This window comes from Labrus mixtus, chromosome 23 (assembly GCF_963584025.1).
Source record: "Labrus mixtus chromosome 23, fLabMix1.1, whole genome shotgun sequence".
In the NCBI taxonomy this organism is placed as follows: Eukaryota; Metazoa; Chordata; class Actinopteri; order Labriformes; family Labridae; genus Labrus; species Labrus mixtus.
The window spans coordinates 4697088-4711992 of record NC_083634.1 but is presented as its reverse complement, the minus strand read 5'-3'; the positions used below and the strand labels follow the sequence as shown (position 1 = coordinate 4711992).

At 43.0% G+C, this 14905-nt stretch overlaps 1 protein-coding gene across 3 annotated transcripts in view; it reads right to left on the bottom strand.

Annotated features, from left to right (window-relative positions):
* The window catches only part of sorcs2 (sortilin-related VPS10 domain containing receptor 2), a 305919-nt gene that overhangs the window by 54647 nt on the left and 236367 nt on the right, over positions 1-14905 (bottom strand). For all 3 annotated transcript variants that reach the window (XM_061030706.1, XM_061030707.1, XM_061030708.1), the window contains exons 5-7: positions 13542-13615; positions 8420-8484; positions 3009-3127 (exon numbers count right to left, since the gene is read on the bottom strand). In XM_061030706.1, coding sequence (XP_060886689.1) covers positions 3009-3127; positions 8420-8484; positions 13542-13615 — 258 coding nt within the window. The remainder of the gene's footprint in view (positions 1-3008; positions 3128-8419; positions 8485-13541; positions 13616-14905) is intronic.

The following is a 14905-nucleotide window of genomic DNA, read 5'->3' as shown; positions in this document are numbered from 1 at the left end:
ACCTGACGTGAAAAACTTTCTATTCAGCGTTTCTATTTTTGTCTTTGTGGGAAGAGCTTTTTTTTGGTTTTTCTCCTCATCCGCTCTCGGATATCTGAGCCGGTATGGTGTGTGTGTTTCGGATTGAGCTGTGATTACAACCACGGTCTGTGATTGAAAGGAGAAGACCGGCATGGCGTGTTGTAAATGCTGAACAGTGATGAAAAAGTGATGAAACAATGAAAGTCGGTTTTTAGGGGTAAGATCCCCTGAAGGAAGCGCTATCAGTGCGTTTTCAAAAGGCAGCGCTTTCTGAAGAACGGCTGAGGGAGGAGACGGAGTGTGTGTGCGAGTACCTCGATGAGACAGCGTTATGAGCTCTGACGCTGCAAAAACCTGTCTTAAAGGAGAAATTGGGTATTTAGAATCTGCTCCTTTTCTTCCACATTGTGCATTGAGTAGATGACGACGTAGATTTAAAGAGTTCTGGAACTGCTCCAGTAGATCAGCCCAGTAGATCAGCCCAGCCACATATTCCTCCGGGCGATACCAGACGAGCAAGAGAAGTTCACTTGGAGTGCGTGTTTTTGCCACTGACAGGTTCGTCTGTTATTTCAAGTGTCTGACAACATTACAGGGAGAGAGATACTTCTTCTTTGGCAAAGAGTCAAGCCCTTACTTCTAACGGAAACAGCCGTAACATCCTTGTCTTTCAGTACAAGCAGACTCCTTTGATGAAAACAAGATTTTTTATCTCACAGAATGCAGGACGGTGATGATGTGGCGCGGCTTTGAGGAGTCTTTCTTTCGTGTGTTTGGTTTTCGTTATTGTTTGTTTCACAAACATTGTGTTGGATCCTAACCAGGGTGAAAGTAGTTTGGGATTTTTGGGGTGGCCAGTGGGCTAGTGGTTAGCTTGCGCACCCCACGTACAGAGGCTGTAGTCCTCGAAGTGGACGGCCCAGCCTGTGGCTCCTCTACTGCATGACATTCCCAACTCTCTCTCTCTCTCTCTCTCTCTCTCTCTCTGTCCCTGATATCAGACTCTGTCCACTCTCCTGTCTCTAAAACAAAGGCACAAAAGGCACAAAAATAAATCTTCAGTGCTTGTTTGTTAGCTTAGTTTTCACTATTCCTTCCTTTTATTTCCTTACACATTCTGCATTAAAATATAAAATCTTGAACACATGGGTCTGCATTTTCAGCATGTGAAGGGTTTCTGTTTGTAGTACATTTGTAGTCCGAGCTGTATTGACCAATTAGGTATCAGCAGACTTTGCAGGAAAAACAGTCGGTGTGGACAGAAAAAAAAGAAACAATTCCTACTAGCAGTATTCTGATGATGATTTATTTGTCTCTAAACTCAGATATCTTCATCAAAGTGCGGCCAACAATCCATTTAAGATCAAACATTTCAACTGATCCACAAACACTGCTTGACACCTCTAGACGTGATCTATCTGACCTCCATTCAACAAACATTTTAAAAGTTGTTTTCTTCTTTTGAGGATGAACCCAACAAAGCTTGACTTTTCACTTTTTACAAAATCTGCATCATGATGTTAATTTCTTGTTAATCACAAGATTCTTTCAGGGCTCACACCTCTGAGGGGAGCCAGAGTGAAGCTGCTGTATAACTTACTGTTGAACTGAGACTCACAGAAACAGATGGGCGAGCGCTATCCTGGGATGTTATCGACCAAGAAATGAAACGCCACACAGAAAAGGAAGTTGGATCACGCTAACCTCCGGGATCACCTGAATTACTGAGATGTTTGGACGCGTTCTCAGAGGCATGTATCGTCTATCAGACGATGATAGACGATGATTGTTGATGGGTTTGGAGATTGCTTTCTCGCAACTTTCAACCTCACGCCGAGATGCCAGACAAGGACGGATTGAGAAGAACAGATGGCTGATGTCACCATACTGTCATCTGTTGGTTTAATAAAAGCCCCGGCTAAAAAAACTGGAAGATTGATTTAATATCTACCCAATATACTCTGCACGTGTAGGAAATATAATGACGAAGAAGAAAACCTACAAATGTCCTCTATCATTTTAGAATAATAATAATAATAATAATAGTAGCAATCCCCAAAAGGACGACTTTAAGGGGGCTTGTAGAGGTGACGCAACGAGTCAATAAACTGAATTAGTGGATCCAATAGAAAGACAGAAAAAGAATCAGCTAGGAATTTAACATGAACAGGAATATAAAGGATAAAAGGTGGATCCCTGCTGCTGCTTGGGAAGTGATGAGGAAACAATTAGAGCTTAAAAAATGTCCACACATCAGTCCCCCGTTGGTTTCCAGTGGGTCAGTCATACTGGGCGAACTGTGAGGATTATCCCTGGAGGATAATGGAGCAGCCCATTGTTTCCTAATGAGGATTTAATTCCTCTCACACACACACACACACACACACACACTCATATACACACACTTCCTGTATCCCACCACTCCTTAGGGATTCCTCTCTGCTCTGTCAGCTGATGTGCATTCTGCAGTTATCACATGCAAATAGGATGCAGCGATGGGCCTGCTCAGAGCGTACAGTACTGTACTGCATGGCAAGTCCATTATAGACAAGGCCAGATTAATTCTGCACAACGTCCCGAATACAAACTCTTTTACATTTCAGGCCCGTATCGCTGTGCGTTATCTGAGCCGCCGAGTTTATCAGTGACAGAGACGGCGGCCTCCGTTATGTCTGCAAACGCAACAACAACTGAATAGATACATCGACCGATACTAAAGAAAGAGCACAAATGCTGAATGGTAGAAAAAAAAAAAAAAACGTTATCCGGAAGACAACCTCAAAGCTGAAACAATTTATTGTTAAAATACTTTAAATTACAAAAGTGTAATTTTCAGTTTGAAAAGTTGGGAGCTGCAAGAATGTCTGAGCAAAACATCTGGACCAAGTTTTATCCCCTGACAGCTGCTTCATTAACACAGATACTTGTGTTTTCATTTAAGGGGAATGATCTTTCCTCTTCCTCTCAGCTGTTGTGTTGATGTTTACCTTGACAAATATGTAGTCGTCCTGCACCAGGAGGGAGTTGTGGTCGATTTTGCCGAGGAACTGAGCCGTCACCATTTTGTCCGAACAGTTCTGGATCAGGCAGGTGACATACAGGTAACCTGCAACGACACACAGGGGGGGGGGGGGGGGGGACAGAAAACAAGGTTACTGTTGGTAAAATGTCAGAAAATGTTTCAGCTACATCAGTACTTAAATCACTTCTTCTGGAGAAATCTACTGAAACAGTCAAAATCTTCAAGAAAGCTTTTAATCATTTAGAGCCCAAAATATAAAAAATGAGGGCCAATCTTCAGGATTCATGCTGACATACTTCCACAAATGAAACATGAACCTGCTGTGAGTGACCTTTAATGGCCATGTAGGAAGTGGGGAGTGAGAATAACTTCATTTTATTCTCAGTCAGGACATTTCCATAAAACAAGCCACAGACACAGACTGAGACGAGGCCGTCGACTTGGACTTGGACGAAAAGTATGGGAGAAAACCAGTGGATGTGAAAAATGGAGACATCATTTTCCAAACTCTATCAGATATGACAGCTTCCCCGCAGACATGCAGCCGCTCTCGCATCCAAATGGCCAGGAGGGATTATCCTCTCAGAGACACACGGGGAGGTTAGCGCCTGTTACAAAGCTCGCCCAGTATTCAATTTCAACCAGCTGCTGCATCAGCAACATAGCTGCTAAAATTCAGCCGTGAGTCTCTCCTCCCAGAGGTGACACGCTGGCTGGGGAGAAAGTGCACACACACATAAACACAAGTGATGGTGAAGTGAGTGGCTGCAGCAGACATGGACCGCACATACCCACATTGGATCTGACCTTGGATTGACCGAGTGGTTCTCTTTACTCGTTTTAACTCCCACCATGAAGCCACAGCACATCTACAGATAGAACTTAAAAGCCCGCTGACTACAAACAGATGTGGCTGTGATTAGATAATTGTCATCGAGCACAGCACTGGAAACCCCGAAAGAATCCAACAGCATGTGGTCTGCAGTCCTGCGCTGGAGAAGCTCTCGGGGGAATAAATGTGCTCAGAAATCGTTACAAAAAAACTGATTATACGATTGTTTGTGAAGTTCACATTTAAGCCCACAGACTGGTGATACAAGGGGAGTTAACAAGAGTGTGAAAAAAGGGATTATCACATCTTTGTGGGAAGATAAATGTGTACATCTGGAGATGGATATCCACCCTTTGGGGTGAATGTGCTCAATCAAAGTACGTCCACTTACAGGTAGTTATCGTTTGATATAAAAAGGTCTTTCTCTGGAGGTATCCTTACTCAAATGTTAATAAAAGTTAAAGCAGGAAGAGTGGTTATCCCCTGCTCGTAGCCTGCTAGCTCTAAATTGTAACTCAGCTGAATTTACACGCTCAATACTTTCTCGCTCCATTTAAGGAGGAAACTTTAGTTCGACTGGGGAAACTCGTATCACATTTTTTAGAGTCTGGAAAAAACAGCTCACTCTCCCCTCCTAGCTCATCATCTCTATGGATATAATGTTGAGCTCCTTCAGAATGAGAGCACAGCTACATGCACATTCAGACGCAAAACAACTGAAACAACAAAACACCTTTTGTACATTTTGTGTTTTACATTTTTAAATTCTATTTTATATGTTTTATATAATGTAATAGCTTCTTATACTCTATTATTTAAGTTGTTGCTTGTTCTGCGTTATTTCCTTGTTAATTGTTTAGCACCAATACACCAAGACAAATTCCTTGTATGTGTAAATGTACTTGGCAATAAAACCCGATTCTTATTTTGATTCTGAACTGCACAAGAAGGTCAACTCTGTAGAGGTGTTTATGTCTGAATATCATCAGTGCTATGATCTTTGTGGATCAGTCTTTGAGAAGGAGCAGACATTTCATGAGCTCTTAGCGGCTGCACTCTATTCTTAGTGAATCAGGCCAGAGTCAGCTATGTTTCAAAGAATTATTTTCTACTGAAGCCAAGGATGGTCCAAACCAAAAGCTGGCTCTATGAGTGTGCCTTTTCACATTTATCGTTATTTAATGGCCTTCATATGTTCTGGTACATGCTTGAAAGAGCAGCAAGTGCACACTGTTCTTCAAACTCTACTTATTGTGATGTGAAAACACATCTCTCAAAACAGTTTTCAACCTTAGACCCCGTGTCCACCTGGTGTTTCTTCAGGGAAGAAAAGTGCTGGCTGTGCGCTCAGGAGTGTTTGTATGAAGCGCTTGTGCTCCGAGAAGAAAAGTGTCTCTGTGACAACAGTCTGTTGACAACGGCAGCTGTATGACCGACACTGCTCTGTTACTTTTTACTGTATTTTTTCAGACACAGAGCGAGGAGGATGTGGGACACGATCTGTAGGCAAAAAGAATAAAAGGAACATCATATATTTGGAAAAGAGCGCCGGTGACATCAACAGCGCCTTTCTGAAGCCGTTAAAAGGTGAAAGATTTTCAACTTGGGCGCTCAGAGCGGCTGCACAAAAAAATGTGTAGAGCCCAGAAGAAAAGATGCTGGGCGCTACACTTTTTCTCCAGGCCTTAAGGTCTTGGTTGGAAAATGCTGGACACCTACACAGCTGCCATCTTTAAATCTGTGTGAATATCACCCGAGTCCATCCTCTTTAGTGGCTTCATGCTTTTCTTTCTTTGTCTCAGTTGAAGAGCTGTCTGGTCCAACAAATGGACTGGCTAATTTATTGAAAAGTCTGGACGTTTAATCCAAGCAGCATATGGCGAGGAACTCATTAAAAAACCATTAGACCGGGCTAAGTGTTCGATTTCAGCTTGTGGCATGCGCAGACCTGCAAACACGCTCATATTTTTCTGCGACGCAGGTGGTACGACCAAGAGAACTGTCAGAACTCAAGAAGTGTCTCATAAATAAACAAAGAAGAAGAAACCTGTGAATATTTCGACTCATTCTGCCGACTGTGCGGCTCAAATAATTAAGATTTCAACACTTGTGTGAGGTCTAAGGCGGCGCTCTCTACATGTCGAACACTAAAGGTGTATGTCTCGGAGCATGAACAAGGTACACGCACGCCCTCCTGCACATAAATCCCCCTTAATGACACACACACAAACACACTCCCAGCCTCCCTGTGCACACGGCTCATCAATCAATCGACCCCCCCCCCCCCCCATTCCTCTGGAGTCAAGTCCCTATCGTTGAGCTCCCTGCTGCTCGAGCACAGTCCCTCGCCTCTGCAGACACTCCCAAAACTCTCTGTCATTCTTCGTAGCACGCCATCGTTTAACCTTGGCGATACCACATGTGACACGAGGGGGTGGGGGGGCGGCACAGGGCGAACAGATTGGTTGGGCATGCCTGACCGCTCCAGAACACCCCTCCTCTTACTATCTATCTATCTTTCTGGGCAGGAGAACAGGGAGAGGAAAAGGGAGGAGATGAGACGCAGGAGGGGGGGGGGACCATGTGTCGCTACACTGCCCCAGGAAGAGCTCTCGTGCCTGGGCAGCGGGCCCAGACAGACAGCCTCTGTCGTTCCACCCTCCACAAACACAGGCAGACTTGTTCCTGCTGACAGCTTTCACTGTGCAGGCAGCATCTTTCTCTCAGTGTGTGGCTTAACCCTTTAAAAATGGACCTCCAACAATGGACCTTTTTTTTTTTGTTTATGATTTTTTTTGCCTTTATCGGAGAGTCAGGACCGTGGATAGAGTCGGAAATCAGGGAGAGAAAGTGGGGGATGACATAGGGGAGATTCAAACCCAGGCTGCTAGTTTAGAGGACTACAGAACTACTAACCTCTGAGCCACCGGTGCCCAACTTCTTTTGTCTGTTTTCCAATTAAGCTTCTTGATTCCATGTACTGTATATAAATTGTGTTGTCACTTCTCCTGAAATGTCACTGGACCATGTCTTACAAATTGATTTCATTTTTACTTTTTGGAACTACGGGGGGGGTTCCGCAGATTTCAGATTTTTGTATTTTTTTTTGTCATAGAGATTACTTTTTTACTGACATAACCTTTAAGCTGAGTTTGTACAGATTCTAGAGATATAAATCTTTTCAGAATGTTTTTTTATTCAATCTTTATTTAACCTGGAAAGAACAACTTATGTCCTGGCCGAGACAGGCAGGGAGAACATCTGCAGCCAGATGTGTCCGCCTCCAAGTCATTTAACATCCTCTTTAAATCGCCCAATAAGAGCAGCTCCTTAAGTCAAGGCTCTTTTTGTAACTCGTCCCAAGTAACGTCAGCAGCGAACTTAAACGCAGAAATATAAACCAATGTATGCACTTGCTAGGTTGTTTACATTGCAGAGTGTAAAGGGTTAAAGAGTGTGTGTCTTCTCCGGGGACTCGAGCTGTGTTTGTATTTTCTTTGAGGACGATGGTTTCTGGAGAGGCAGAGAGTGGAACTGCAGGAATAAAAAAAAAAAATTGCCCTTCAATCTCTGTCACTGCTCTCTGACTCTGCCTGCTCAGGTTTATTTAGAGTGTGTGTGTGTGTGTGTATGTGTGTGTGTGTGTGTGTGTGTGTATGTGTGTGTGTGTATGTGTGTGTGTGTGTGTGTGTGTGTGTGTGTGTGTGGGGGGGGGGGGGGTTACATGTTGGGAGAGATGAGTTGAACACACACACATGCATTTACTTTCCAAACACACACTCCTGAACACACACTCCCTCTATTAGCCTCTTGGCCCTCTGTGGGGAGTTCAGCTCTAACCTGTGCGTCTGTCACTCAGCTGATATGATAATCCAGATTTGCTGTTGTCGCCCCGGGGGCCCCTGACACCGCTCCATAATTTACCCATTAATACTTCACTGACTACCCCCTCCTCCCCCCCACCCCCCAACACACACACACACACCCACAAAAACAATCCCCACCAACAGGAAGGTCGACCATTCATGTCTTTAATGTGCTGCATTCACCCTGCAGGCGGAGCTAACACGACCGTGATCCTGAGAGACCTCAAACATGGCGAGTCCTTGTTAGTTTTGTCTCCAATATTGATCCAAATATCTGACATCAAAACATACTGTCACTGATTATCTTGTAACTGTGTATCCCCCCCCAGTGCTGCAGAAGTTTATGGACAGATGTGTGCTGACCCACACATCTGGAGGGAGGGTTCATATTTTGAGGCTTTTATGGTTTGGGCTGCTTTTTTAAAGTGTCCATCAGTATAAACTAATACATTCACACACTGCAGATGAAGCAGCAGGAGCAACTTGGGGTTAAGTGTATTGCCAGAGGACACATTGAAATGTGGCTGCAGGAGCTGGGGATCGAACCCCTGACCTACAAGTTGAGAAACAACCGACTCTACCACTGAGACACAGCTGCCCACATAGCTACATGATGGTCTGAAAATGTTACTGAGCTGAACCATATGAGTAATAAATGAAGAATGAACATCACTTTACCTCCACTTGTATCTCGCATTTCCATGTGCACCAGATCAGGGTCCACATCCACTCCAGATATCGACCTGGAATACATAAAGACATCACTCAACATCACTCGACAGCATTTCATACGATCATGTATTTAGATACAAAACCAGTCCATGTTCCAGTCCTTCAAAAAAAAAGGCAAAACTCAGCTCTTCCTGGAAGAAGACACTCAGATGTATTCAGGCTCGCTTTACATGCTTTAAACCTTCAACATTTTAAGACCCCCCTTGTCCTCCTCAAAAGCCCTCTGACATATAGTACAGTACCCGTGCCCTTAGGTGGGCCGTAAACCAAGCAGCAGAGGAGTCTGTGAAAATTCCACAGCCCAGTAAAGATAGAGTGGAGATTTAAAACCTCGTTACCTCTGCTATAAAAAGACTTTACGAGCAATTAGCGGCCGTGGAGAGACCCGGGGGGGGGGGGGGGGGGGGGGGGGGGGGGGTGGATCACAGGACGAGCTACAGGAAGGAGCATGGGTCATTCTTCTTCATGTGATCTGTATGAGCTGTTAGCCTATCAGTAAATATTCACTACTTTATCAGCTCTCATTAAACCAACAGGAAGGTGAGTCACATTTGGAGCTTCACAGGTGATAACAGTAAAAGTTAACTGATCCACTTCATATTAAATTCAGAGGTTCTGATTTTCATAGTGGGTGATGAAAGTGAGGTGAATCCAGACGACCTCTCTGAGTAGTTTATAAATGTAGTGTTCATACAGCTGAGAGATCTAAAAGATGGTCAGGAAATCTTCCCTATCGAAGTAATCAGAAGGTTTAAATATCAAACTGAAATGTGGATTATAATTTCAGAGTAAAAAACGCTTCAAATAAGCAGTGAGTACAGTATGTTATTCTTCTTTTCTCTAGTCCCTCAATTAAACAACTTTTATATGCAAGGTGATGAGCCAGCCGGCTGTCCTGTCCATGTAAACAAACTGTAGATACGTCTCAGAAAGCATCACAGACAGTGGGACTCTCATTGTAGACAGTCATGACTCACAGAGTTATTTTCAGAGGATATTCTTGATTTCTGCTACATTTATGGGTTAGGTTTAGAGCCCAGCAAACCCTTATTTTTTCAGATTCTATCACCTACATTATGGATAATATGTAAAAGATCTAAGTAAATATATTATATGAAGGTTGTTTGTCTTCTACAGAACCTAAAAACTGGACTTTTTCAATCAGGTATGTAAGACAAATATGAAATATCTCATCTGAAGTAGTTTTATTTCAGTCAAATAAAGCTCAAATAAAGTTAGGAATCCTGATGAGTTTCTGGATCTTTAAGTACTTCTAAGTTTAGTCACAGTTTTCCATGTGTGTTTGTAGAAGCGGGAGTTATGATCAGAAGAGAAAATGTTTTGTTAGTCTATAAAAAAGAATATGAAAGGGTTTAGGTTTGATTCCACTGATGGGAGCAAACTGAATCTTGTTTTCTTACACATTTGGTTTGACGAGAAGAGTGACCTCAGAAACTGTGGACGATGAGGATGAGGGAAGAAGAGACTCTTCAACAGATCCGTTCATGTTGTGAAAGTGTCCTTCACTGTGACTCTGACTTCTCACTCAGTGCAGGTCACTCGGGATAAAAGTGTCAGCATGCTTGAAATGCAAATGCAAAAGATTGAAGGTGAGAGCACACTCTGCTCTGACAGTCCATCATTATTTCATTCCACTAACGCTCCGGTCTGGTTAGACCTTCATCACCGTGTAAGTGTGTGGGACTTTCTGCTGCTTCGGTTGCGGCAGTGACAGACGACAGAGCCCAGAGGAAATGAAACGACTGATAAACATGACAGATAAAGAGACGGTGGGGCAAACAAACAAAGAAAAGAAAAGGAGGAGGAAGTGCAACATGCTGCAAAAACATCCTGGAATTCAGTTTCATCCCAGCTCCAGTTCCCATTCCATTACGCTTTTAGCTGCACGCTTTTCATTTTTATCGCCTCTCCTCGAGCGTTTGCTTTTGTTGTTGTCCTTTTGAGATGTCGGTTCAATTTCAAAAACGGCTTTTTCTTTTCATTCAGGATGACAAACTGGAACTTTACAGCTCCCCGGATCACAAAACCAGGGTCTGCAGGAGCCCGCTTGGCTGGACCACCCCAGCAGCAGCAGATTGGTTTTAATGTGATTTATGGGAGCGGGCTGCCAGACGCCTGCTCCCTGCCTGTGTTTGTGAGTGTTGGGCCACAGGTGAGGCTAAGGCTAGAGCCAACAAGCAGCTAACTCTGTATTCTCTGACCACACATGTCCACAGCACATGCATGCACAGACATGTCCACACATTTTTAACAGAAGAAGCCGATCAGAATCTTTAAGTATGTGCAGGCCTGAATACACTAGTGGGCATCGGCTGCAGGTCATTTTACCTGAGGATAATAAAAAACAGCAATACTTGGCTCTATTTCAGAGCATCAGGGATCAGATGGGCACTGATTAATAGTTCTAATTCTTAGATAGAGGTGAAACAGACTATAAAAGATCCGCACCTTGATAAAAATTTTGATATGACTAAATCCAGATGTGAAAAGGGAACCTTGGTTCTATACCTGTGCAACTAAGACGAAAAGATTCTGTCTAATTCACAAAGCACAAACGAAGAGTTAAAGGCTTTTCCAAACTGCTCTGCAGATCGAGCAGCATCTCTGTGTGCACTTTTGTTTGCATGTATTTAAAATGAGATGTTATGCATTTCTTTTGCAAAAAAGTTTTTATTGACAAATGAAGGTGCCATTAGAGTGAGTTACTGAATGTGCTGAGAGTTGGTGGTAATTGCGCCCCTGTATTTTTAAGGATTTCATGTGCAAACTCTGCAGTGATCATGACAACAACTCCACATTTGTATGACCTAAGAAACAAAAGAAAAGACGCGCTATTAACCACATGCAGTTAGAATTTTAAAACTGAGCGCTGGCAGTAACTGCGCCGCAGTATTTATAAGGGATGTCATGCAGTAACTTTTCAGTGATCATGACAACAATTCCATGAAAAAAAAGCCAATCTGCCTGGAACGGGAGGGGTTTGATCTTGAATACGATTAGCACAATATGCTTCTTCATGATCTGGACTTTAAGATGGAGCAAATAGTGTGAGACATTGTTGTGCAATTTTTGGAGCTATTTTTGTCAGCAATCCAGTCTTACTAAATTTGAAAAGTCTCAACATCACTGAGAAACCTCTGAAATGTTTTGTTAATGCTTGAGCTGTCAGTCTACAACTTTAGACCAATCCACAAATCCTGATTCAGTCAGAAATAAGTTTAGTCCCACTACTAAATATAAACACATACTAATGCCTGCTTTGATGTAACTTTAAACCACCATTTATAAGTTATATTATTCATTTCAGGGGTCAAGCTTTGTGTTGCACATGTTTGATCGAGAGTGTTTAACTCTAGTCTGAAGTAGGAAGCCCTTAAAGCTGTTTCTCTTCCTTTCTAACCCTCCGTCTCTCTCTCTCTCTCTATCCTCCACCTTCTAATTTTTTACAGTCCAGAGTGTGGATGATTTGTGCGTTACAGTTGGTGGTATAAATCAGAGATGTCTGGCCGTGAGAACTAACTCATTTGCTTTCGACAGTGAGAGGAAACAAACTAACGGGAAACCTGCAAAGCCTCCCTGACCTTCAGTTTCAGAGAATGAGTGTAGTGAAGTGAGTTTGGATGGTGAACGCCTGAATGCATCATGTCACAATAATGCTGACTGAACAGAGGAGTGAGAAGTTGAAAAAGCAGGAAGAAGTAGAAGGAGATATACAGGTGTGTTAGATAAGATGAGGAGGGGGGTGTAAATCAAAGCTTTATAACTGCGCCTGCCGTGGGGACTCTTTCTGTCACTGGAACCACAAAACCATCAAGATTCATCCATAAAACGGTTCTGCTGCATAAACTCCGGCTCTTACGACTGAAATCCAATTCAAATTTTCTAATTTAAGAAAAACTGGAGCAGAAGTTTCCTGTATTATGTTGAACATAAAACTGATTTATTAGTATCTGGGATGCTGTAGATAGAATTTTATTGTCGGGGAAATACAGCGTAAATGATGATGGAATGGGATCAGGATATAGTCTGAAAATAAACCAACTAATAAATCAACTCAGCAAGAGGTCCAATTTACGTTTGATGAATCTTCTAATGATACTAACTAAACAAACTACAGATATAAATGACCTAAAGAAAAACATTATTATGCCTGCATTCCCCTATTCAAAATATTCCAAACTTTAAAGGGGACATATTATGTAAAACCCACTTCTACAGTGTTATTGAACATATATTTGTGTAACCTGAGTGTCTACTGACCCACAAAATGTGAAATAAACCCATCCAGTCCTTTGTTTGTGGTCTGCATAAGTCTTACAACACAGAGAAAAATGCTCTGTTTCAAATTTGCTCTCCTTGTGATGTCACAGTGGGATTCTGGTAAAAAAAAAACCCTCCCCTTCCCTGGTATCTCCATCCATGGACTCCACCACCAGCCTAGAACAAAACTTTTGCGCAGTTCCACCATTTTTATTCTCGCTAGCGAAGGAGTGATGTCTACCGGGAAAATTCAGGGGGGTCATTGCATTTAAAGAGACACACACACCGCAGGTCACAACTACACATTCATAAACTGATGGTAGAGGCTGCTATTTAAAGTGACCATCAGTATTAACTAATCCATTCATACACATTCACACGCCGCAGACAAAGCAGCGGGAGTAACTTGGGGTTCGTGCAGACATTGGACATTATTGATTCATCATTTTAAATGATGCAGTATTTCTTTCATAGCTCAGGAAACACTTCACTTACCTCAGGCTGTGAAAGTGTTTTGTACAACAGACCCAGTGAATATGAGTTTTTACCGTATTTGGTTTGATGTGGGTTCATCCACAAGAAATCCTCACAGCCTCCTTAATACTATTCATGAATTCAACATTGTATACTTATAAAACGATCACTTATGTCACCAAGAACGCCTTGTTATGTAACATCTCTTTAACAGAGAGTAAAACTTCCTCTGCCTGCTACGCCTACTACTCTTCAATGAAGACGTCATCAGCCGAGACACTGAGCACATTTCCCCCTTCAATGAAACACTCACCAGAACACTCTGTCCTTGGTCACACGCTCCTGCAGCAGAGTCCACTTGCGTCCCAGGTCAGTGGATGCAAAGAGCTGCACATGGAGGGAAAAAAAAAACAAAAGAAGTCCACAATTAGACAGAAAGACAAACTGGGAGCATGTAGCATTAAATTAAAGAGTGCATTAGAGCCCTATTAGCCGCTGTATGCTCTCGATGGAGGATAAATGGAGGGCCTGTTCAGAAAAAAAAGTTTGTCCAATCAGGCTGCTGAATTTCACGGTTCACCGAGTTAAGACTGAGCTCAATTAATAATTAATCATAGCAGCGTTGGTGTGAGGAGGGCCCTTATATTTGATGAGCTGTGTGTTTGTAGCTGTGAGTTGCCTGAGCTTATACAGCATTGATCGCACCCATAATGAAAGACTATTGATTCCTCCCCACAAGATCAGAGATTTCTGAGAAGAACATCGGAGCTGCAAACAGGATTCAACACAAGAACTTCTACTTCTATATAAGAACTAAAAATCACAGTTTTACACACTTGAAGGCAGTATAAGAAGTCCACAATACTCCTGAGTACAGCGTTCCTTTAAAGGCCCTGACACACCAAGCAGATGGCAAAGAACTAGTGGAGACGAAGGCCACCTTTGTCTTGGTCAAAAGTTGCACTTGAACACACCGCAAAGACTACAGCCGATGGGCAACCACCACGTACGTTCTGCTCATGCGTGAGAGGAATTAACTCTCCATGCCAGCAGGGGGTGATAGTCCGTTGTTATGATACCAGAAGACCATTTTCACACCGCTGTCGCTCACCACTCGTATTATAGGTCGTCTACTAATGGAGAATAATGTCTGATAAAAAGTTGAAAATGACGCTGGTGTTGTCAGCCCTTGGTCTTTTAGTGGAAAAAGAAAAGAAGAGGCGGAGGAGACAAATAAGGAGAAACCGCACTAATGGGTGAAATCATGAAGACTACAGCGGCATGCTCAAGGGGCTTTACAGAACCTGAGAGAGCTGGAGAGAAATGAAACCTCCCAACACCCAATCAGAGAGATTCCTCTCACTGACCACTGACATCGACCACTGACGCCGACCGACGCCGATTAAACATGTTGAATAGGCTGAAAAAAGGCAGACAAGTGGGTAGCAACAGAGCGCAAAAACTAGGGCGATGACCTCCTTGGTGTGTCAGGACCTTTTAGAGTCATCAGGAAATACTCGTCATGAATGATTGAACTCAAAGTGAACATTTGTACCTGTGACCTCGTTACAGATCTCCCCCTGCCCTCACACGCCTTCTTAATCTACATGCAACTCAGCGTCTCCCCTCATCCTCCAGCTAAATTATTTTTTTGTTCTGTTCGAGTGGATCCCTCGC